Source organism: Lutjanus erythropterus, chromosome 10 (genome assembly GCF_056507025.1).
Source record: "Lutjanus erythropterus isolate fLutEry1 chromosome 10, fLutEry1.hap2, whole genome shotgun sequence".
Lineage (NCBI taxonomy): Eukaryota > Metazoa > Chordata > Actinopteri > Lutjaniformes > Lutjanidae > Lutjanus > Lutjanus erythropterus.
The window spans coordinates 25,812,672-25,838,916 of NC_139326.1; the positions used below are offsets into that span (position 1 = coordinate 25,812,672).

Sequence of the window (26,245 nt, forward strand, 5' to 3'; positions counted from 1 at the left end):
AAGGATGGTCAATTTATTGCACTTTTTTTTTAATCACCATTTCTGATCAGACAACAGAATCCCTTCAGTCAATGAGTCACAACCTTTTATTCCTAACTGGCTGATTATTCCAGTCCCTAATTATTGCAATCCATACAGTAGTTTGACACAAACAACATTTACTACATGTAAAAACAGGAAAACCGCCAATGCGGCATCCTGACTTGCTTCAAATTTGTGAGTAACCTGTAATATCTGTATCATCTGTGTTTTAACATTTGATACTCATGCATCTGTTGGTTTAATGACTACAAACAATATGAGCGAAAAACGGTGAGGAAGTGTTGGAGTGGCACTTTTCTATGTTAGTTTATGTGCTGATTAAACATTGCAAATCCACACTTTGACACAAGTTCATTAATCTGAGAAGAGAACTGACTCTTTACATTGAATTGCATAATTTTAACACATTTACTTACTTATTAAATTATTTATTTCTTCAATATCTCTGCATGCAAGTCAACTACAGACTGGTTCTCTGTATGGAAAAGTCCCACAACTGACAATAAACATTTGTGTGCAAGACAATACTTGATATCTTCTTAATCACTGGTTGTTTTCAGTTATTTTCCATTCATGCAGAAAACAGAAAAAACACTGGTCTTGATTTTTTAAAACCTTATTAACACCACGTAGTAATGGTGTATCATGTATACTTTAAGGTCTGCATCACTTAATTAATACTAAAGAAACTGAATGTTTGATTTTGATGTATTTGTAACTGTGATGTGCTTTGTAACTTAATTTTTCAAGTCCAGTATTTCAGTGTGAGAGGAAATGAAGGGGTGTGAAGGCAGGGAAGCATATTTTCACATTGTGAGGCTGAAGGTGGATACACATTGAATGATCATGAGTGAATGACAGTCGGTGGAGGGTTGGGCTTTGGCTGCCATATGGACAAGCAGAGAAGAATAAAATGCCTCACTGAAGGTCAGCTGGATAGTTATTTTTAGATTATTTCATGTTAAGTGCTGCATGTTATTTTTTTAATAATATTATAATTATTACTTTCATATTACTTTAAAACATATAACAGATGACACTGGGCAAGAACTGTTGCAGGGGCTTTGACATAATTTAACTGTTTCTTAGTTTCACTGGTGCTAGATGAACCTTTCTTAGATTATATAATGTATCTCACCAGCAGACAAGGCTATCTCTTCCCAAAGATAGATTCCATTCACTTCAGTTGTACTGGATTTGGCTGCAACCCTTGTTTTCTGCTGAAGCTCTGGGAGTGTTTATGAACTGGAGATCTTCACCCATCCTCACATCTGCACAGGGGTGAGTAGATATTGAGTGAATTTACATTCTGGGGTGAACCATGGCTTTAGTCACTAACAAATTAACATAAAGGTGAAGGTCAAATTTACTGTCACTAAAGCTGCTACTGCCATCTGCTGGTGAAAATGCACAAAGCAGGTCAGTTTTCAATTATCATAAAAATAATTCAAGATATTTTAAATTCTAAAATAATAATCACAATTAATTAGATTTTGACAGGGTCCAAACAGATTAAATTTATGAAGAAAAAAAACTGTCTCTGTGCTGTTTTTGAGATTGGGAACTTTGATGTTACAACATTTCCTTGAGATCAATGACAGTCATTATACATGCCTGACGAGTGGAGGGAGATTCATAAACCACCTGCTATAGAAAAGTTGTTCTCTTAGTGATTTGAATCTGTGACCTTATGATTAAAGAACATGTCTGAAGACAACAAGACCATCAGAACCAGGTGCAGAATTTTTCCTGATGCCCTCCCTGACCCCGCCCTCTGGCCACCGAGCCAGGAAGAAGGCCATGAGCAGAAAATCAGATCCAGTGAGAGTTAATGTCTAAACACTACAAAGTATTGAGAAAAACTAACACTGACAGTGTTCAATTTTAACTCCAAAAACTACACATTAGTACTACACTAAAGTGGTATTAAAGTGCTAATAAGGTACAGTTAAAGTAGAGTAAAGTAGTAGGTAGAGTTAAATGAACTGTCTGTGATATGGATCCCTATAAACACTTCAAAAGTGTGAGGGTAAACTGTCTTCAAATGTCTGACATTGAAAAACAAAAATCCTGTTAATGGGGTGAACAGACAGGCTCAAAACCACTGAAGTAATATGATCCCTGGTACTGCATACTATATCATATTTACAATGAATGAGCAGTATACATTATGGTGTGTGGTTGTTTCATATCTAATGACAGAAAATGGCCACTAGAGGGATGTAGTGAATTATATTTCTGAAGGCTATGAAGTCACCTAATGTGGAAGATGGTCCAGCTTCTTTCTTTCTTTCTTTCTTTCTTTTTTCTTTCCTTCTTACAAATAGCATTTCTACCAGTGAACAGTGGAGTCATTTTAGAAAGGAAAGTAAACTATAAAAGCAAAATGTCACATTAACTCATGCTCATATGGTAAGAAAATACTGTATGTGCCTCTTTGAAGATGCACCTGTCACCCCAAACATCCAGTCAACTGAATCTGACACTTTGACAAATTAGAAGATATCATGTGTGTACTACTATATTTTTTATAAATTATACTCATAAATAATTGTCTCTTAAACATATTGTCTTTCTGCACTTGCTTTGTCTTCTCCTCTGCCATCCCACACAAACCTTTTCACTATTTGTTTAGTATAATTGCACTTTTTGTACATTTTTGTGCAGTTGGCCACAACAGTCATGTTGTGAAAATCTGATGTAGTGAAAGATCTACAGGAAACTACTTCAGCTGGATCAGACTTTGAAAATGTTTTAGTATATTTCGTGTGTCATGAGAAATGTTTGTGAGACTGATAATGAACTGCAAGACAAAACAGCTGCCATCCAATCAAACAATATGATTTCTTCAACGTTCTTCTGTCCATGCACCCAAAAGCACCATGACAGACACATGTACATGGGTGCATGTGTGACTGTGTGTGTGTGTGTGTGTGTAGAAAGAGAGAGAGATTACATCACCATGCAGGGAAGCACAAGCTTGTGTAATGAAACCAAGGCTGCTCCCAACTGAAACTGGAGATCTACAATAACCAGTTAACAAGCATAACAGGCCTGTGATGTCAGCCATACCTGGCAGAGAGGAGACTCCTCTGCCTTTATGTGGACGGATGCGGCCACTTTTATTATGACAAGCTCATCATGCCACCAGTACACTGAGTGTAGGCTGATGTTTGACCGGACCCGCCCGTCTGAGCTTTAATGTAACTCACAGTATGTGGAAATCTATAAATTAATATAAAGAGATTTTGCTTGATAATCAGTTTACTTTTCTGTCCATCCTAACACGGTCACTACATGGCAATGAAGGTTTTTTTAAGTGCGTTTACACATAAAAAGACCTTTGCAGTCATGTGGAAATTAATGCCGACTGAATGCGTAATGACACATTGACTTCATTGAAGGACATATCCCATAGAGAGCTCATAAATGGTGGCAGTTTTTCAATAAGTTGTCCCAGGACACTGGGGAGGACACAGATCAGAGGCAGGAGTGAGACAGGGTGAGTAACACCTGCTTCACCAACGGTGAACACTGATTGTGGTTTTTGTAGTTTAATTTGGTTGGCTGTAACAGCTCTTTTGGTTTCACTCATAACTAAAAAAAACACTTTCAACTGTATTTCTCTACAGAAACCCTGTCACTATTGTCATGGAGCCTCTGTGGTGTTTTTTTTAAGCTACATATTTGGTATGTTTGTTGAAGCTGGTGTTACATATTTAGCTAATTTGTGCTGTTGTAACAATATCAATAAGTGACGGAGAACAGATAATATAAAATTAGGTTTAATCATAGACCAGGCAGGCAGGTTTTAGTAGGGCCCAAGCAGACTGTGAAAAAGACTTTAATAAAGCAGAAGACCAGATGCTGATGACTTGAAAGATTAGAATTATGAATGATTTTGGCTCTATTTGAGATCATTGCTACACCTTGATGTTACATTTCTTGGAGGTCAGTGAGTATCATTATACATGCCTGAGAAGTGGAAGGAATTCACAGTCTGCTATCACCACATTGTTGATTCAAGGATTTGAACCTGTGACTGTATGGTTAATGGACATAACTAGACTAGTCTGGGTTAGACCATGAGGACAGCACAGCTCTCTCTGACATCAGTCGGCACTAAACATTAACTTAATTCTGCAGACAGTTAATAAAGTATTGCATTGAAGTAATTTAGAGTGAATAATTTAATGATCTCTAATACTTGATACACTTAAAGCATGATAAAATATTCCGCTGTTGATCAGTCCATCATCAAAACTTTAAACAACAATTTGAAATGAGATTCAGTGTTAACTTTAAACTAAAACTTGAGGAGGTTTGTCTTTTAAATGCCTGCCTTTTTAGATGGATTGAGCAAAGTAACTGAATAAAAAAAAAAAAGAAAAAAATCTTTGAAGAAAATTCAAACAAACTCAACCCAAATTAGTTTCTTTCACTCCAGTTTAAACAGTCTACTAGTTGCTGCTGGTCAGTCTTTTTAACCCAATTTTTTCGTACATTTCCTCTCGCTATAAGTTGTATATGCGCAGTTTGATCCTCTCAATACAAGAGACAGGAGGTTGGTGTGGCGCACAGAAACCTGCGCCCTCAGCATTCATCTTAATGCTGCTGGTTTACACATGTCAACCTCTGGGTGGCAGCAGAGAGCGACTGGCTCGATGTACATCTGATAATTCATACAGTAGAGTGAGATGTGTTGCTAGTTTGAGGAGTTTAGCGTCAGCTGCTACAATGGAGACATAAAGTCCGCGAAGTCACCAGAAACAACGTGTCTCGAGAGGAGAAAGTTAGAAGAGAAGCTCAGAGTTAAAGAACTGATCAGCTGACTTTATAAAGCAACAACAATCAGAGGAAGATGATCAACTCTCTGTGGAGAACACAGTGGAACTCAGCCTCACTCTGGGACCAGGTGATCTTCAGACAGGTGAGCTGTGCTGGATAAACTGTTCACATCCTTTAAGTTCAATAAAAACACCAGTACTACACTGTGCAGTAAAATGTTTCCCGTCAGTGACTAGTAACTGTACCTGTCAGGTAAATGAAGTGGAGTAAAAAAGTTAAGTAGAATTATAAAGTAATATAATCTGGATGTAATTTGAAATTAGACTTAGATAAAGTACTTAATTTTACTAAGTAAATGTACTTAGTTTACATTCCCCCACAGGAGATGTAAGAAGCTGAAAGTGTGGTCTTGGTCTTTTACAAACTTTTAAATAGTTGCTGTTTTATGCAGAAAAGTGTGTGACACACCTTAAAGTAGTTACTTTATATAAACCTGTCAAAGACATTTAACCACAGAGTCACTGAGACTTTCACATCTCTCAGAGAGAATTTATGGACAAAAAGTACATTTTAAGCCACAAGATGTCAATTTTAATTAATTAATTTATTTATTTATTCTTAAATCTTATTATTTTCTAAGATTTTAGTGTGTTCATAATTTTCTTCCATTGTCTGAAGGTTTGTGGTATCAGATTTCTTTCATACTTATTGAGGTACTTTTTGCTGACTTTAGTCTTTCAGCATAAATTGTAAAATAAAATATAATTATGATAAAGGATTTGCACTAATTGAAATACATTAACTTACCTTAACAAAACACGTTTAGGTTATAAAACATGTTCAGTTACTTCTGCAAGTGCAAATGAAGGCCTTTTTCGTATACTAAAATACTCTGGTGCAATACCTTAAGATGCTTGCCTGATTTTCACTTTAGCTCCCCCTGGAGAAAAATTCACCAGCTGCCACTGGTCCCAACATCATGCATTTTTTTTATTTTTATTTTATTTTATTTTATCTAACCTGGATTTACTAAACTGAGATTAGTTTTTAATAGTGCAACTGAGCTCTGCTTAATTTTAAATCTGGATTTACTCATTATAAACCCAGTCTTGGTGGCTCTCTGATTAAAACTAGCCTAATCATAGATTAAATTAATCTTTATCAGTGCAACCCAGACTAAGTGTTCCAGAGCCTTTCCAGTGAGCCGTCATGCACAGAAGCAGCACACTGACTCTGTTCAAGCTGAACGGAAGAGAACCTAAAGTAGTATCACTGTTAACAACTGTCTACTATTTTATGTCAAAGTAGCTGTCAAGCAAAAGGTCTATTATGTGAAATAAGGCATAAAAAAGAAATTGTGTACGACAGATAAATATATCCACATATATGAGAGAAAGAGGGAGTCAGGTGTAGGAAGAGTGTGTGTGTGGGGGGCGGGGTGGTATTGATGTTTGGTCATGCTGTAGTCTGTGCTGAATGGAGCAGATGCTTTGATTTCCCCTTGAGACCCTGCTGATGCTAAAGCTCTGCCTCTGGTCACTGATATATGGGCTGCAAGTGTACACACACCCTACAGTACTTGATTAAATATGGGTTTAGCTTCAGTTGAATCATGATTTAATTTGCATTTCATCAGTACTTAAAATCACTTTCTTCCTTTCTTCCCATCATTCTGTGGTCTTATCTGCTCTACTTCATCTCCCTCTCTTTATATCCTGTGTTCACGTCTTCCCTCGGTTTCTGCAATCAACTAAGAACAGCTGCTGTCTGCTAGAGAGGAAAGAAGTAATGCTTTGGAAAGGCACTGAAGTCTACTCAGTGTGTGTGTGTGTGTGTGTGTGTGTGTGTGTGTGTGTGTGTGTGTGTGTGTGTTCCGCTGTCTAGTTTATGCTTCTGGGTTTATGGGTGCACATTTGCCAAAAAGGGATATGGAGCACACCATCCATGCATAATTCATTATCCTGCAAAGCCTGTGTCATGACACTAAGGCTGATATAATGAATGCAGTCTGAATGAGGCATATCTATCATGAAGAGTTATGACAAGCTGTCAGAAGTCAGAAGACTGTAGGCAATATCACACACACTAGTGTATCTCTGATATAATCAGCACCCGTTACAGAAGGTATTACAGAGTCTTATGAACTTTATCACAGGGAACATTTATATTGGTCATGCTGCCGTAGTTTAAATGATATTTATAAACTCCAAACAAGACTACAGCTTTGTCCTAGTTATAATATATACTACACTAACACTATAAAAGAGGGTGTAATTGCCATGTTCTTTTCCCAGCCAGTACACATAAAAAATACATGTATTTTATTGTTTTAAAGACAGGAAACAATACTAGATGTGCGCTGATAAGACATCAATCATACCACAAATGTGAAAACCTACTTCCAATTTTAAACTGGGAAACAAAAATACCAGAAAGCAAAATGTTTTTCCAAAGGCTTAATAATTTATTTTTTGTTTTTCAAGAATTTCCTGGAGCTGTCTGATCACTGCCCGCAATTTGATTGAATTCTTCCAGCTGCAAGTAGCTGCTCCACTTCTGTTATGCATTGCATTATGAGAACAAATGTTAATCAACACTGCACTCAAAAACTCAGCAACTTTTATGCTTTTTTTTTTTTTTAAGTTAAGCTTACGAGTCTTGTGTTTTTACCTGTAAGACATGTGCTTTAATGCCTTTATTTACCAGCTGTGATGTTACAATATCAGTTTTCCAGACAGAGAAATAAAAAGTGTGCATCCTATATTTTGCATCCTAGTGTACCAGACAGCATGCTGCCTGCCAGGCTGCTGACAGCACTGTCAGCCTAAAAGTCAGTGGCAGAAGAGGAGGCTGTACCAGCATCTGGTTCAGAAGTAGTGGAATTTACTGTCTGTCAGAACAGAAACAAGTGTTGCTTCCCTTTCTGTTTCCGTCACAGTCACTTTTGTTAGGTCATTTTGAGACAAGCCTCAGTTTGTGAAGTTGACAGTTTGTCATGTTGTTGCCCCTGTGCTGCTCTGTGTACAATGATGCAGGTAAGAAGAAGGTGCAGTGATTCGACTGACAAACTGCAAGCTCAAAGGATATATAGACATGACGTACTACAGTTTGGGACTGGGACGCAGAACCTGCTGCTGTTCCCAGACGCAGCAGTGTTTGCTACAACCCACAGTTTAACTGTATTTGAACAAGCAGTTGTGAGGTGACGAGTGTAAAGTTTGTCTTTCATTCCCTTGGGGAGCGTGAATGTGCTCAGTAATGTTCATGACTGTCGGCTCATTAGATTTGACTGTATAAAACATGTACACAGTCTCTGTGACGTCACCCATAGGTTTCTGCTGCTGTGAAGCTCTTGGTGTAGTGGCTCCATAGATGTATAAGAGAACCCTGACTTCCAATTTTTGCCAGCAGCCACTTGTGGTATTGCAGAGAAAAATTCCCCTCTGGCCCAAAAAACATTTTGCCCCATCATTACAAAGGAGACGTCTGTAAAACAGGTGACAGGATGCCTCAAACTATAAACAAGGTCAGTTAAAACTGTCAGTGATTAATTTCTGATCCATGGAGTTTTTATTTTTGTAAAAATAGAGCTGAGAAGAGGTATTTAAAAATCTATGATGTCATCACAATTTCAAATCTATGAGCCAAGCCAAACCTCACAGGTGGGGTGGGGGGGGGGGCACTACGGCACATATTCAGTGGACCTTATATCCAGGAGGTAAACCTGAAAGGTAGGAAACTTTTCCGGAGAGCGCCAGGTGAGCAGTTCTCATTGGACTGAAAGGACGTCATGTTCATGTGCTGCATGTAGTTCATATAATACACCTATGGGTGGCTCCAGCTGTTGCCAACTTGTCAGTCCCTGACTCTGTCTGACTCCCAACTAAGTCAGAAATGGTCCATGAAGTGGACTGGGGGTGGAGCTGAGGTGGGCCAAATTAAGCATCTCATGTACATAGCTATCTGTGACGCAATCCACCTTTTACTCGAAGCAACCACTTTCTTCATTATGCATAACTTGAAGCTGTAATTTAAACAGGGGAGCTATATGAAAATTAACCTCCTATACAGACGTCATGAACATAGAAAGAGACCAAAACTATTTTTCTCTACCAGACTGTAAACATGTTTATTTCTGCTGTAGAAAAGTTTGGGGATTTCAGTACGGGGATCTATGGGATTGACTCGCTTTTGAAGCCAGCCTCAAGTGGCCAATTAAGGAACTGTGGTTTTCGGTACTTGGACCCTGGCTTCATTTTTCAGCCCTTGAGAGGTTATCAGTGTTTATCACTCTGCTTCCAAATACGGGATGGAAGGAACGATGAAGAGCAGCTGATACCAAAAGTCTTAAGTGGTGGATGATCTCTATAAAATGTGGGCACTGTACGTCTCAGAGGCAACATTAGACTTAGCTTTTAAAATGCCTCTTTGACTGACCCAGACTTGACTGAAACATTATGCACTTGTGTGGACATTTGTGGTCTGTGAGTGTGTGTGTGTTGTGTGTGTGTGCACCTGTGTGTTCATGTCTCTGCGCGGCTGATGCCAGATTTCTCTCAGTTTATCTTTCTTAGGATGGACAATCGTTTGGGCTGAGCTGTCTGTCTCCCAGTGTGCTTGTCTGTCTGTCTCTGTCTGGTTGGCTGGTAAACAGGGAGGAATATTTTCCATTGTGAAAGCAAGCAGTTATAAACGGTCACTGAGCTCAGACAGGAGATGTGGGGTTCTGATAATAAGATCATCTCTGGATTCCAGGAATGTTTTCAGTACTTCTGTATAAAATTTGAATCTTACTAATAACTTTTGAGTTTATAGGATGTACTGTACTTTTCCCCACAGGTGGTCCACGGAAACCTGTGACATAAAGGACTCCTTGACCAGACAATGGAAAAGTAATCTGTGAGCGTATCTAAGGCTGACTGTGTTTATTTTATTTAATACACTGCTTTGTTAAATACTTGATTCTGATTGGCCAGTTACTCCTATTTGTGAATAGCAGACTGTTGCTATGGATGTAGTTCTGATCATAGACTCAAGAGAAGCAATATGATATATATTATATATATATATATATTGAATTTTTAAATTTAAATTTATTTTTTTAATTAATATTTTGTGCCAAATGATTTTTTAAAGTAATTAGCTGTGCAATAAGCAGAGTAATGTACAGTGAGCAGGTCATTCTTGCAAAAGAAACCCAGGCAAAGTGGAGCACTACTTGCAGGTCTTAAATTACACAAGCCCTGCTTGCTGTACATTATTCCTTACATATAGATGGCATTTCATACAACAACAGGAAATAGGGATGTAATGATGAAAACTTAAGGTATGATACTACCACAATGAAAATATACAATATTTATTGCAATATTAAAAAATAAACATTAAAAAAAGTCCTTTATTAAGAGATTATTTATATGAAATGTGTTTTCTTTTAACTTAAAGTGCTTCTGTGTTCCTTCTTTAAAAGAATAAGATAAAAGTATCCAGCCATGACCCAATTGTCAAACAAATGGCATGAATTATCTTTGGTTATGAATGCATAAATTATGTAACTGCAGAACAAAAACAGTGCAGTTCAGTAGCAGTCCTCTTGTAAAGTAAAATAAAAGTAATCAAATAAAATATTTAACCATGTAATATCACAGTAGATTTTTGTCATATTCTGGTATGTAATTGGGACATTTGTCTATTGTGATATTACAATATTTGATATATGGTATCCCTGATTGGGGAAACTGTCTATAAATAGTGAAGAATGTGTTGGTCTCTGTCTCTGTATGCTTCTTATTAGAATGCATTTGACTGATAACTAATAAGCATTAGTTTCTACTTCTTTGGGTACATTACTACTATTAGTGGTTTTGCAAGTTAATTTTCATCCTACAAATAAAATCCATGGTCATGATCAATTTTTTTTTACCAAGTGCACTATCAAAAACCTTGGGAAAGAAAAGGCTTCTGTACTAACCCTGCCCCCTGACTGTGCAGTGTTTACAGTGATGGGTTGGGGGATTAGTTAGGCTTATATCAGTCTGGAGGAGTCAGACTGATTAGATGGCTGGCAGACAAATACTCTCCCCAATATAAACAACCGTACATGTGTTTGTCTGTTGTACCTGTAGATGTCTGCGCGTACACCTGTGAGTGAAAGTCATGTTTGTTTACAGTATAATTTGTCTGATTACGGAGTCTTTTTGTTGTACTGTGACTTGTGTTTGCCCTCTCACTGCAGGTTATTTAGACTGGCATGACGCCCATTTCCTTCAAGTGCATCAGTCCAACTGAAGCAGACAGGAAAAAACCTGCAGTTATAGCTCTTATTTTTCCACTGAACACATCTGCTTTTTAAATGTTATTATATCAGAGTATGTTTGCTTTATTGGAATGCACATTTTAGTTCATTTTTAAACCATAGTATACAAGAATAATTTTTTCAGGTGTTGTCTATTACAATGTATTTATATGTTGAATATTATAAATCTGGCTGAAAGGATTTTAACCTAATTTAGAATTAATGCTATTCAGACAACAGCTGTTGTCTTCTGTTTTGACCTGAAACACATGATTTATACACAAGAGAGCTTGTATGTATGTTGCATCCCTCCAGGTTGTGTGTGTGAGTTGGGGAAGTGGGGGGCAGCTGGCAGAATAGGGGGTGGGTGTCCCCCTTTTTATTCACATGGGTGATGCATTAAATGTCATTTAAAGGGTCAGATTATCATACGATTAAGGGGCGGAGCCTGTGGCAGTGTGTCTGTGAGCCTGTGTGTTTGACCGGGGGCAGCTAAGCTGTGATCATTAAGCATGTGGAGAAGTGAGCATATGGGGACTGGAATAGACCATTTGACAGAACAAAGGACTGGCAGGGTGTCTGAGGTTTCGTGCTGTAGCACACTCTCTATTGTTAGTGTTTGATATCATTATCCAGTGGCCACCAAATCTCCTTTGTTCCCTCTGTTTCAGGTTTTGGCCACTGGCCATTTCTGACAACACAAGCAATTGATCAAGTGTCTTAAAATGGTGAAATTGACCGGTGGGCACATGGGAGGGTCCAGATTTTAGAAATTATATCTTCATGGGAATCAAAACCAGTATGTTTTCACTCTTGTCAAATGGGAATGGGACATTGAGAAATGATATAAGTGCAGTTTACAGTCATTTATTATTTTTTTATTGTATACTTTAATCAAATCAGCATAGACTCTTTCAGTTGTATTTTTATCAGGTACACAACTTATCCGAACCTTGTCTTCACAGGACTGTTTGATCTTTCTACATCTTTAGGTTGCAATATACAGGTATTGACAATAACCATGTTGTTTAAAAAATAAAATTTGTATAAATAATCCAGTGCCTCTTGAATGTACAGTATGCCCTTGAATCATTTCCATTTCTGTCACTTCTCACTTCTCTCCCACCTCAGTGCCGCCCCACCTCTTCAGTATCCATGTCCAAGTGTACTTGTGCGTTTGTACAGTTATGGTCAACTCTCTCTTCGTCTCCCTACACTCTTATTTTGAGTGTAATTAATTTGCCAAAAAAGATATAACTCACATTAAGTTAAAGATGAATTTGACTAATATCATTATTACTTTTTTTTTCATTATTATTATTTTCTATAGATGTGACAAAGTATTATTGTGGATTCTTTTGGCCATGACAATTGTGCAGTGAAAATCTGATGTCATGACAGCCCTACTTCCTGTGAGAAGGATTTGGACTGACTTTAAATCCTCAACTTTAGTCCTTATTGTGACTATAAATCAGCTTAATATGTTTTATCATATGGGAAATTTTACTTAAACAAACCCTAAAAAGAATGTCAAAGTACCCGTGTGTAGGGGGTTACGTCCTCTGCTGAGACAATCTGTTCGTGATGCTTTTCCAGCTTTTCTGTCGCTGCTCAAAACACATTCATTTTTAGCACCAAAGCGTATAGAAATGGTGAAATTGTCTTATAGCACAACTTACAGTAAAAGGGTGTGGAGGACAGAGTGGTTTCACTGAATGTCTTATCCACCCACTTGTATGATCTGTCTATATAAATACTTAATTCAGTATAGTTAACTTCCTGCAGGACCCATGTTCAATATCATGGACCTTTTTCACTCCTCTGTCTGTCTTTCTGTGTCTTACCTTTTCTCCCCACACCTGATTTTCCTGTTTGTTTTACCTTGTTTACCTTGGATACCCATGACCTTAAGTATACGACATTAAATGTTCGATTTAATCTAGAAAGGAAAGGATGTTATGGTTGTTGTGGCTGGTTGTAGCAGGATGCAACATATGAACAAGGATTAACTAATAAGCAGTGTGCAATGTTTTTAATGAATGTAACAGCCATTTACCCGGGGCAGGCTGGTCTGAGAAAAGTTATCCCAAAGTTTTCATTATAGTATCAAACAGAGCCAGCCAGAGCTCACTCATTATCCAAGTAATTTATCCACATATAAAGATGCCTACAGTCCTTTTTACAACAGGAATGAGCAGCCATCTGTACCATAGCTTTAAATAAACACTGTGCCTTATGTAATTGCTATTGCTGTAAAATGTAAGTTAGCTCTAACCCCGTCAAGACCCCCTCGGCGTTGCAGCGGAAACAGGGTTAATGACTCCACCGTCTCTGCTGCTCACAGGATTTGCTCTGCTATTGTTAAACCTGGCTGTGCTGCAGAAGTGTGCACTGTCTGCGTGAGACACTGCGTGGAGGAGTTCATTAACAGGCTGATGAAGAGCATCCTGTGTTTATGCGAGCTTTTAATCTGCTCATACTGCGCATTCGTCATGATGTTATCTTATTTAAAGTGTCGGAGGCAGGTTAAATGTAATGGTCAGCTTGCTTCGTGGTGCGAAAGGTCAAATGTCAGCCTGCTTCCCTCCCTGTTTTGTCTCTCCGTCTTGGTCCTATGTGCACATTCTCTCTCTGTATCTGTCTTTCTGTTTTTATCTCACTTGAAGATTGTCCAGCCACCTTTCTCTCCTCTTAAGTTCACGTCCAGCTTCTTTCTCAAGCTTCTCGTCTTTATCTTCTCCTGATATTTGTTGCTTTTTCATGGGAAATCAGTATTTTAACTATGAGCTGTCATCAGGCTGCTATAAGTACCACTGCAGTGAACATAATACAGAGCTATGACTTGGCAAGATGCACTGACTGTCTGAGGGGTCAGAGCCAAGACAGAAATGGGATGGGTTTTTAATTGACCCACTACTATATCAGTCTAAATACAAAGTCAATATTGATCTGTCTGGACTTGAAAAGGGAAATGGATAAAAGCCAGTGAAGAAGTGCGGAGGGAGAAGAGCTGCCAACTGTCTGGACATAAATACAGTAATGAGAGGACTGATAAATAAACAGAAATGATGGTGCTGCACTTAGGCACTAGATTGCTTACATACACACAAAAAAAAGTCATGTCTCTGTGCCAAAATTAGGCAGAAATCAGTTAATCACCTGACTGGTGATGCTCATCCCTTTAATTTTTAAAGAGGAGATTTACATGTTTCATTTGTTTGCAACAAAGCAGTGTTAAATTTGGTAGGAAAATTTATTTAGTTTAAGTCAGAATCAGTCAGTACAGAACAGCAGTGGTTTCTTTTAGTTTGTATTGCATTTCAGGTTTAGCGAAAACACAGCAGCTTGGGTTAAAATACTGTGACAAAAATTATTAGTCAGCTAAAATAACACTGCAACAAAGGGACTATTGGTTGTTAATTGTAAAATGTTAAAATTATTTGTGTGACATTAAATAAATGAAGAAGAAAATTAGGAATCTCATCCTTGCTCTGACTTTCCAAAATACTTCTCCTAGAGTCTTACAGCTGAGACATTAGTACAGCAGTAATGAAAAAATGTTAGAGCTGAACAAGGTGATCCTGAACTTGTATCCGGTCTCATTGCCTCAGTGTATCATTTAAAGGTAACATTAGAGAGACCTTTTAATTGAAGCCTTTGGGATGATGTGTCCTCGGGTCATCATCCGGTTACGGCTGGTTCCACCTTAAATGAAGCAGCCTGCAGCACTGAGTCCATGTTCCCAAAATATCCGGATGAAAGATAAACCGTCCCCACTCGCCTCTATGCCTCCCCCTCCCCTTGTCATTTTCTCTGTGTGCAGTGCTCCCACACTCTTTTCCCTAATTCCCCCTCCCATCACCCCCCCTTTTATTCACCCCCTTCGTTTTTTTTTTTTTTCTGAGTGTTGTCTCCTCCCCCCCTTCATATCATCTCCTTCATTTCTCCTCCTCTTCTGTGTTGCATTCACTCCACCCATGGCTGATTCCCCTCCTCTTTCTCCTCCCTCTCTCCTCCCAACCTAACCTCTAGCCGTTCTTCCTCTCGCCTCCCCCTCTTCTTCTCTCCCCTCCTCCACCTTTCCCCTCCCCTCTGTCATTAGCTGGTATATAAGAGCATTGCATCCCTCTGTACCTCTCTCACACACACACAGTGTGTTTGCTGGGAAGGGGATAGTCCAGGGGAAACCAGGGATTACATTGTCTACCTGTCTGTGAAGGAAGTATTTTCCTCTCTGGAATTTCCATTAAACAGGTACAGCCTTTCCATTCACATTATGATAGCACTAAATAGTAGGAAATGTGCTCCAGTATTAATGTTAGCTGTGTAATTGTCCTGTGTTAAGGATCTCCTGGGGGGTATTGTAAGTCTTCAATGCTGCTATACTGCTGCAGCACACTTTATTTTGCATGTGTATGTTTATATTTTCATCTGCTTGAGTGTGCAGCCACTAATAAAAAAAGTTTATAATAAAATCTTGATAATTTTATGGATTTTCAACTATGAAATTGTTTGTATTCACTTAAAGTTGCTGTAAATTTAGTGTTTATTAAAAATGTTGCTGATTATATAAATGTTTTTTCAAATTTTGATTTCATCTGTAGTTTTGGCCTGTGCTTCTCATCTCCTCCCTCTGCTTTGTCCTCTTGACCCCTCTTGTTCCTTGATCCACCACTGAATTTTTATTCTCGTTTCTTTTGTCTTATGTAATCCTACAATAACAAACCTTTTCTTTCATATCTTCCTTCAGATCTTGGAACGACATCTTAAAGGGAGCCGCAGCACTTGTCATCATCATCATAAAACCCTCAAAACCCAGTGACGTCATTATTATCACCTGATCCGCAACATATTTTCCAGCCGTCGGCATCCTCATTTATCAATACCATCAACACCGAAAGCTTTTGACATCATCGAGGAGACCATGAGCAGCAACTACAACGTCACTCTCTCAGGCCCTGCCCCATGGGGCTTCAGGCTGCAGGGAGGGAAGGACTTCAACCTGCCCCTCGCCATTTCCAGGGTAAGACATGATGATGGGTCTACTCCAATACTCTTTTTGTATTATCCAGGGATAGATGCTAATATTTTAAATGTGACACTTTTCTCATGAAATGTGATCTGCTGTTTCCTGAAGGCATCATTTCTAATAAAAAAACAAGCAAGACTTTTTTTCTAGTTTAGGAAACTGGCGGCACACACAGCGGTACATTCCATCCTTAGGATGTGTCCTATTCTACATACTTAGACTCCTGATTCCATACGCTCCTAAATTTTAGTTGCCGTTTTGTCTTTTCAGAGTCTGCCTTTCAGTGTTGAAAAAACATTTTGATATATCGATACTGAAAATTTAAAATGCTTTAACACTAATTTTTCTCAGTACCTATAGTCTGGCACCAGCTGCACTTTCTTGTTCTTCTCTTTGACAGCAAATTGACACACATCCCTGCAGTGCAAGCAGAGTCCTGCCTTCTCTCACTTACTCACAGTGCTTTCTTCTTCTTTACACTCATCTCATTTGCTCCAGCTGAATATCCATTTTCATGTTACGGCCTTATTATATTTATCTTTTAATAAAAATCTAAAATTTTATGCCCTTGATGTTGAGTAAGTTTTACCCCATGGTACTGAAAATGGAATCAAATATATGTATTTTTCAAGGTATCTTATCAAAGTTAGAAATTCCAGTATGGTGACAACACTGCTGCCTTTTGTGTTTCTGTTTTTTTGTAAGGATGGCATCGGCTGTGTAGTGCTTAGTAAATCCAGACTTCAGTAGCCCCGACATATCGGTAGCTACAAGGACTGTTGCTGCTTTCACACGATGTTGAATTTAAAGACACAAAAGAATTGGGGTGTTTTCATAACTGTAATGTTATGTTGGCTCATAGCATAGGAACTTGACGGCCACATGGGGAAGTGGTACAGTGGAACACCCCCACGGTTTGGCATGCAGTTGAACCATGGACTAAATGTAACCTGCATTGTGTGAAATAGAGTTTTACTGCTGCCGTTACTTTTTAAAGTAGTAATTCCTTGATGCCAAGTTGCAGTAAAAAGACAAAATAGGTGTGTGCTGTGTGGCATCTTAAAAAAAAAGGAAGAATGACTGATTTAAAAGTTGTTGCTTTCACCTGCATTGAGTGAAATCCAGACCATGACTTTGGTGACTTCAGTGGTGTAACTGGGAAACTGGGCATGCCAGTCACAGAAGCAGATCACGAGGATTTGATGTTTGTTGCAACTTCGACATTTGCTGGTCTCTCTTCAGTCTCCCCTCGCTCACCAGGGCAGCTGCAGTCTCCTGTTTATCTGACACAGCGTTCAGTGTTGATTGGCTATTACTCGTGACATTTAACCACTCAAATAATGTTGTGGGCAGAACATTGAGTGAGACTGCTTATACTGTCTATTATATGCAGGCTATTATAAATTAGTATACTAGACTGTAGTTTTACTATTATACTGCATAATAATATTATATGGAGCATTCTATTTAGTACTATTGTGGTGACTACAGACATAGAGAGGCGGCTACATCAGAGCCAAATCAAATTTTAAAATGTATTTAACCCTAACCCTCTTTTTGCTGATCCGAAAAATGATCTGATCTGTGATTCAAAACCATGATACAACCATGAGTGTTGTAACCCATTGCACAGGGGGCCACCTACATTGAATCTTTGGTGTCCATAAAGTAAGTTTTTGCTCCCATGGGGCATAGGGCCATGGTTAATGTAGAACCCTGCTATCTTCTACATGATAATCTCCACACACACACACACATGCACATGCACTCATTCATCACAGTGCAGCTGTAGAATGGCATCCCAGCAACTCCATATGGCCCATAAGTGATTAAAAAGATGCAAACTGATTTCCATGCTTCCCTCCTTCCCCTCTTTCCCTCATCCGCCTCTCCATCTTTTCACCACCTCGCTGCATTTCTAGTGTCTGCTTGATTCAACCCCCTCCACCACACTGGTGATAGCTCGACTGAATCATATGCCATCTGTCATGTATTGACCACACAGGAAACCTTTTCTCGCTCTCTATGCATTCCTCCTCACTGTCTGCAGCAAAAGCGCAGCAATCAAATGTCTGGCACACAAATCTTGGCTTCAGTCCCTCGGCTTGGACAAGTAACTTGATGGTCCCTTGGTTTCAATGCCTTTCAGTGTCTCCTCTTAACATTACCTCTTGTTGCCCTCTCAGTCTACCGTTCATTCACACTTTAGAGTTCAAACAAACACAGAATGTTTCCCTCATCACTTTAACTATAAAATGATCCCGAAACATGATAAATCCTTTTCTAAGTTTGCCCAAGCTTCTGTTCTGTTCTGCTGCGACAGTGTGACTTCGCTGGCACACACACAAGATACAGCGACGCATACATGCACTGCCCCCACAAACACACATCACACATCACACGTGCAGTGCATTCACATGTACACACACATACACACACAAATCACCAACACTGGCAGTGCAAAGACTTATGGCAACATGAGACTGATGATGGATGGTTTGCCAGGTCCTGTGCCAGTCCCCCTTGGGGCCGCTTTGGGTTGCCATGTTTGTGTTATTACTTTGGATGTGATACTTTTCCCACTAACTGAAGCCATGTGAATTTTTAACCACAGTTGTGTGTTTGTGTGTGTTTGTGTTTGTGTCTGGGAGTGTGTGCTTGGACTCAAAATGATATCTGAGCAACTGAGAGAAAATAATGACAGACAGGAGACAGAAATAGAAAAAGAAAGTGAGAAAAAGAAAGTGAGACAAGCTAATTCTACAAAAGAAACTCGATATACACAATCTATAATGATGACAAGTGGATGCTGTCACGACTGAAATAACAAATTATGAAAAAAATATTATGTATTCTAAAGAAAAAATATGATAAATGGAAATAAATAGTGATGTTGATTTTGGTCAGCAAGAGTTTTCTTATTCCCAGTGAAGTTGGCAGTAACTAAACTATAATTGTCTCAGCGGCCCACTCTGACCTTTACTGCAGTATCACAATGACAGTTATATGGTTTGAGGTTTCAAGACGTTGGCAGGAGTGCAAGTAAGTGCTGTTGGAGTTTTGGGTGCTGATATAATAAATGTTTGTTCGGTTTGCTGAAGACCAAGAAGTGTGCAATAAGTGGATAATATAACTTTAAATGGTTTTGACTTTGTGTGTAATTCCAGATTCCAGATTAAAGGCAGGTGACATCACTGCATAGAGTGAATATGTTTTCAATAAATCAGTTAAAGTGAAATGTAAATAAAAGAATAAAAGAATAATCTTATATTTCAATTTCTGTGTGACTGATTGATTCCACCGGGCACAGCTGCATCGCTTTCCGGCTGTGACACGGCCATTAAAGCTTATTGCAGCCATTCTAGAAAATGCCTGTGATTTCAGTAGAAGTGCTTCAGCGTGTCCCAGATAATGCTGGATATCATTCAAAAATTTTCAGTTTCGGTACTGTTACCAATACTTTGACTTCGATATTGGTTCCTGAACAATACTTTTTTTTCAATATCAATTTTATAAAATCCATTTTAACAAAAAGAAAATTGCGTTTCAGTATAATGGCTCACTTTAAAGGAAGAAGCTTTTGAAAGACCTGGGAGCAGCTGGAGAAACTATTTTACTGGATTAAAATGAAGAAACTGAGTATATGTACAGTAATATAAATAACTGTCAAAACTACTTAGGTCTCGAAATGTGTCAAATGACAAGGGATTTTTTTTTTACGCTTGATAGTTTTGAAGCAATTTGATTGGTATTATAAATGCATTGAAGTTTGGTATGCAGCCCTAATCCCAGAAGCTGCTCTCCGCTCCGCTGAGAATATGTCCTGTCTATTTTTGGTGGAAGTGGCGTCAAGCTGCACAGAGCAGATCGAGTCAGACTGGTCGTAAGGCACAGGAGCATCATAGAGAATCAAAATCAAATACCTTGTGCAGATGTCACAAGATAAACACAGACAAAAAAAATAAATTATATAACTAAGTAGCCTACTTACTAATGGTAGAAGCAGAAGAAAAATAGCCAAATTGACAAAATCTGACAAAGTCTGCGTTATCAGGCAGGCAGTTAGTGTTGTCATTGTGTATTAAAACATGTAATGAAGTTCAGTTTTGAATGCTTTATTTACGTCCCAACTCACCATCTTGTTTTGAACGTAGAAGTCTCAAAATACCATTTGATGGTGTCTTAAGTTGAAAACATGCTTATTGTATTCAAAACAGTGTGTCATGGAACAATTCTTTTTGAGGCTCAAAATCTTTTTGTTTCTAAAAAGGATATTATAAAACAGAGCAGCTGTCTGGTTTGGGAAGACTCAAACTGACTGAATACCGCCCATTATTTAATTTTTGGATCTGTATCGGGTTGGGTAGCGTTTTTTTTTTCCTGAAAATATCCTTTTGTATTTATTTTCATCAGACATCACAGGCGTGTTGTATAGTAATACTTCAGAACATTTGGGTGCCATCTCAGCATGCTGACCTGCCATCTCTGTCAAATACACTACATTTAACTGGTTGTAGCTGCTGCAGTTGTGGGTACAAAGAGAACTGAATGCAGGTATTGTTTGACTGGAGAAGTTTGAATACTACTTGGTACTGGGTTATTTCAGCCAATACCTCAAAGGTATTGAGTACCGATACCCAGCCCTAAGTCTGTAAGTGTAGATAAATGTAGATTAACTGAGGACAGGGAGAGAGGAGAGCAGGAGCATGTGACTGTCTGTAAAGTGATATTGATATGCAGTACCTGGGAGTGAACCTACAAACTGTTTACAGAGACTAACGGGTGACTTGGGGCCTGCTGACAGACAGCCTATATGATGCAAACATATAATGTCACTCAACAGGTCATCTGTCTAGATCTGCTTCTCAGCCCCTGTCATTCTTATCATACCTCCATCCCCTCCTATTTGTTTCTCTCCCCTTCTCTCTGTTTCTGCGTCTCTGTTTCATTTGTCTGTGGCTGTCAGATCTTATGTAAGACGTGAGTCACTGCTTGAAAAACAATGTCGTTCAGTCTAGATACAAGAATCGAACCAAACCCTAATCTTATCCGACCTATTAAATCTAGTTTATGGTGATGAAGGGCAGTGCTTCTGACCGCTAATCACTGACGCACACATGGCACACTCGACAGGAACACACACACATATTGCTCTCGGCCAGCCTAACCATAGAGTTGGTTCTAAGGAGGAACCACAGAATAGGGGTTATTAGAGAACGCAGCTCTCTTGCCAAACCATGCTCACCCTAAGAGCAGCTGCTGCTAAGCTCTATACGTATGTGAATATACTGTGTGTTTCGTTTATGGCACAAGTCGTAGCCACGGTATTATCACATTGTACTGGTATTGCATCATAGGGTCGAGGAGTTGTAACCACAACTGTAGGTCCTGAGCTATCTGCCCAGTGACTGCTGTTTTTGCAAATTGTTTTCACCACTTCTTTTTCTTTTCTTTTTATTTTTACGGTGTAGTTTTATATTTGGCCAAGATTGACGGTGCTGCTTCTCAAAGTGCCAATGAAACGTTTTACCACGGCATTCCAGTTTAACATAGCCCTTAAAAGGAGATATTTGGAGGAGAATTCATCAAAAGTCAACTGTGTGAAAGAGAGGGGTTGCTAAGGTCTCCTCAAGTATGTTTATTGATAGCCTGCAGTACCTTGAACCTACTCTGTATTAGTTAAGCAGGGTTTTCCAAATAATTATGTAACTCACAGCAGCAAAACAGAGAGACAGTGTAACAGTCTAACTAAGATCCAGGCTAATATTCATCCTGATGATCTTATTCAGTGGATTTCACTCAGTTAAGTGTCTTGCTCAGGGACAAGTGGCTCTTGATAGGCCTCAGGAAAGTGATGGAAGTATGAGCTGTAATAAGCTGCATTTCCACTGCATGGTACGGCTCAACTCAACCCGACTTGACTGGAATCAACTCTTCTTGCTTGGCTTTCCCATACAGGTAATAACAGGTACCTAGGCTTATCATGGTTTGGACATTACCGAACCATGGTAATGTCCAAACCACCCCCACCATATTAGCCTGTCATCAATGCTTAGTCCACAAAACCATGTCATGGTCTCTTGACAAACCCTTGACAAAGAACACAATCCCTTCATATCCCCTGTAGTGTAGCTCTGTTTTATGTGCGTAATGACTGAGAAATAAACAAGCGGCAGAGTGTGACGGTGAATGTGAGCTGAGCAGAGGAGAAGATGAGCCATGAAGTTGTCAGTCTGGCAGTAAATGTACAGTTTAGGATATAATTTGTCAGATAATAAAGGCTGCAGCATCTCAACACCAAAGCATGTGTACATGTGTTTGTCAACTGCTGGAATAGCGGCGCTATGACCATTGGCTCCCTCTACGTGGGATTACTATTTGCAGTGAAAAAATTAAGTAGAAGTACCAAAAAAGAGTCAGCAAGTCTGTACTATGTAGTGGAAATATGGCTATAAATTGGTTTCGTCACACAATTGTCTCTATATACGCTAGACCACCTTGATACTTAAGCTTTTAGTGAAGCAACCATTAAGTGGATATGCTGCTGAATAGTTCTTGTACAAAATAACTTACAGAAGCACACCAGTTAGTGTTAATCTCCATTCAAAGCAATTATTGTGAAATCCATGTGCATGTTTTACAGATCAAAGGATTTTCAAGAACAAGGCCTCTCATGTCTAGAGACAGAAAATACCTGCCTCTTACTTCCCAGTTAAATTTCCAACACAGTGAATCAATATTTAAACCTTTTCTGAGGGCAGCCCATTTACTGGATCCATTGCTAAAATAATTTAAGGGAGGGCAGCCCAGGGGAGCATGTGCATTAAGCTGCCGAGAATAGATGCATCATGTCACAGGTCAGCTCCCATGACTGCACCGGTTCATGACAAGCTGGTCTCACATCTTTTCCCATATTTTAAGAGCCTCTGGGTCTTTAGGCTAAATATTGACCAGAGTGCATCTTGGGTCTTTCAGAGACTCCAGGTATAAACAGCATAGGACATTTAGATTTTATTTAGATGAATTCTTCTTCTAGAGCTCTATATAAAAAAGGTCTGTGAAGTTAAAAACAGGTTTTGAAGAATTGGTAATCACACGTGTTTAAGTTGTTTAAGTGTGTTGTGACTACAGCATGATGACAGCTAATCTATAATAAAACCTTTTCATGGAAGAATGCAGTTCCTGGAACTGCATCAATGATGGCTGCTTCCTGCCTCCCCAGAGATTTTTTTTAACAGCCGATGATAACAACTGACCACAATGATGGGTCTATTTAAAAGACTGCATGGTTCCATACATAGTCTGCCTTTTCTGTCCATCTTTCTGCCTCCCCACCTCTATTTCTTCCTCTTACACTAACATTGCATCATGGACCAGGTCCCAAACCTGCAGTGTCGCAAGCTTTGCTTTGACCTTTCATACCAGACTGCAAGAGCCAGTTGACAGCTCCTCCATATGACTTAATAACACTTAAATTTATCTTAATCAAACAAGTCCCGTGCTTCCCTCTCAGTATCTATCTATCTTAGTGAAATAGTCCCAGAGCCAGAATCAACACCTTATCATTTCCTCTCCCACAAATCAATCTGTCTGTGCTTATGTGTGCATGCTTGTCAGGACAGGCTTGTTGTATTTGGACAATGTAATAGACTACACTTTTCTGCATTCATAGCATTCAACAATTTATCTTCTAACCCTTAAAATTTGTGAGATTCAATGCTCGATTTCCAGTTTTGGCATTCAATTCACTGCGCTTTTTGTGATGTCACAATTCTTATATTACATCTAGTTATTTATAAGCACTTGTGGGTTTGGTTTGCACCATTATGCCAGTGATGAATTGAGAGAAAAGAGGTGGGATTAGTTTCTGGAAATATCCTCATCCCTCCATATTGCATGTTGACAGTTATGTGTTCCTATTGGTGACCTCACTAAGGCTTTTCTGTCTTCACCAGTAATGGACTGAGTAATCCGTTGTGAAAAAAAAAACCTCAGTGCCATGCATGCCAATACAGGAAACATGCTTAAATGAAAATCACACCTTAAATGCGTTCAGCAGTAAAAAAAAACCTGCATTTTTTTAATACATTTGTTCCAGCTGTGTTGAGTTAGAAGTTACTTTAGTTATTGAAATAATTTACACTGGTTGAAAGGCAATTCCTATCTATAGTGGTAAATTGAAGGACATAATAATAAAATATTTATTTATATAATCTTTAAAGAAGACGTTACACACAACATACCTGCATGATTTATATCCCTTTTAATTTGAGTAGCACATGATTTAATGTAAATGGAATGACCAGAGCTATTTGAAGCCAGAAAAACTTTTATAACCCTGGAAGACAAGCACAGCCAGGTCATAACATGCACTGCAGAGAATTCACAATGAAGAGACTTGAATACCCTATTGTTTAATGCAGCTATAATGTATTTTCCACAGTAGCTGCTAATTTCCGCCATGTCTCCTCTGCCTTCCCTTCCCAGGATCCTGGCCTCATGGCTGGTATCGTGTTTATTCATAACAGTATTGGTTGACTACAGTGTCGACTTTAATGGCTCTGGGTAAGAAGTTCAGTAGAAGAAAAAGAAATCTGTTGGTGTAACAGCAGTAGCTATCCTCTTTCCTCTTCGGCTCCATAGCCTTTGCTCTTGATGCTTGGTTTGGACACTAGTGCAGTGAACTCTTAATCTCTATAAACAGATATCTACATATCAATGCAGAATGCAGAATCTGTAGGCAAGGGGCAAAATTTTGATATCGGAAGCTTTCTGGTTGTCAAAGTAGTATTAACCAATCATGTTTGAGTGGGCTTTGGTTGTATGCAGTTAAACAGTGAAGAGCAAAAGAGGTGGATTGCATTGGTCAACATGCAGTCTCAGATTCCATAATTAACTTTTTAAATGTTTATCTGCATCACACTGCTTCCTGACTTGAAGCAAAGTGAACAAGCAAGGCAGTGAACATCAGATTGTTTCAGTTTTTTCCAGTGAGGATGTCCTAACCTGCTCCAAGTGTTAGCGAACAGAGTAGGCGATGTGTCACTAGTTAGAAAAAAAACGCTCACCCTGGTTCTCTTTTTGTCAAGCTTTGCACTCTTACCTCACCTTCAACCAATGTTCTTTAGTCAAAGTTGATCTTGATGTCCTTGAAGTTTCTGTTTCTCCACTCATCAATAAACAGGGATGACGAGAGACTAATTTATGAGGTTGAGAAGCATCACATCTTATATAATCCACAGAAGGCTTTTTATAGGGATATCCTCAAAACGGACAAAGTTGTTTAAGAGAACATGGAGCTGTTGGGAGTTAAAAGTAAAAAAAACTGTAAATAATAAATAAATAAGTTTGACAGTTAAAACTTACTCATCTGCAGAGAGAGAAATAACATGCAGCACTGCTGCGACATCGCTTGCATTATGTCTGGGTAATTTTTCACCTTCCACCTGCTTGAGTTAGCTTGCCCACTGTATGTTAGAAAGCTGTGTTAACCGCAACTCCATTATTGAGTCTAAAGTTTCTAATTGGACTGTAAACTAAATCTGCTGGCTACATTGGAGGTCCCGAAACACTGGCTGCTGCCCCCAGAGGCTCTTCATCGGACGATAGCTGATGGGTTTTAGGATTGGTGGACTCTGGGGAGGTGGAAGTCTCATGGGTTCTAGAGGACAAAACTAGTAATACTAATATTTACACCACAGTTCAGCAAGCTTTAACCAACATTTACAAATGTCTGTTGGTGTTTTAGACCTGACAGTGTCAGTTTTCTGTTTTTTTCCAGAGATGGTTCAATTCTTAGGGTACAAGAGGAGTTTCTCATATTCTAAATATTCAACCTGTTTTTGCTCTCTGAGTCTGGATACGTTTCTCACGCCCTGAGTTACATCCTACTTGATTAAAAACATACTGAGTAAGAACACCCACATAATTTCTTCAGAGTATAGGAAAATAATGGTTACTTGAACTCCTGTTTGTGTTGTGTTTTATGTATTTTGGCACGGTTTCTACGTAGCATTCCAATTAGAACATATCATAAACAAGTTAAACATGATATAACCTATAACTTAAAACCACCATCCATTTTGGGCTAA

At 38.8% G+C, this 26,245-nt stretch overlaps 1 protein-coding gene across 1 annotated transcript in view; it reads left to right on the forward strand.

Moving 5' to 3' along the window:
- Positions 1 to 15,267: 15,267 nt before the first annotated feature.
- The window catches only part of pdlim5a (PDZ and LIM domain 5a), an 83,376-nt gene continuing 72,398 nt past the window's right edge, over positions 15,268 to 26,245 (forward strand). Inside the window, exons 1-2 of the mRNA XM_084728792.1 lie at positions 15,268 to 15,379; positions 15,876 to 16,148. Of these exons, the coding sequence (XP_084584918.1) occupies positions 16,050 to 16,148 (99 nt within the window). The 5' untranslated portion in view covers positions 15,268 to 15,379; positions 15,876 to 16,049. The remainder of the gene's footprint in view (positions 15,380 to 15,875; positions 16,149 to 26,245) is intronic.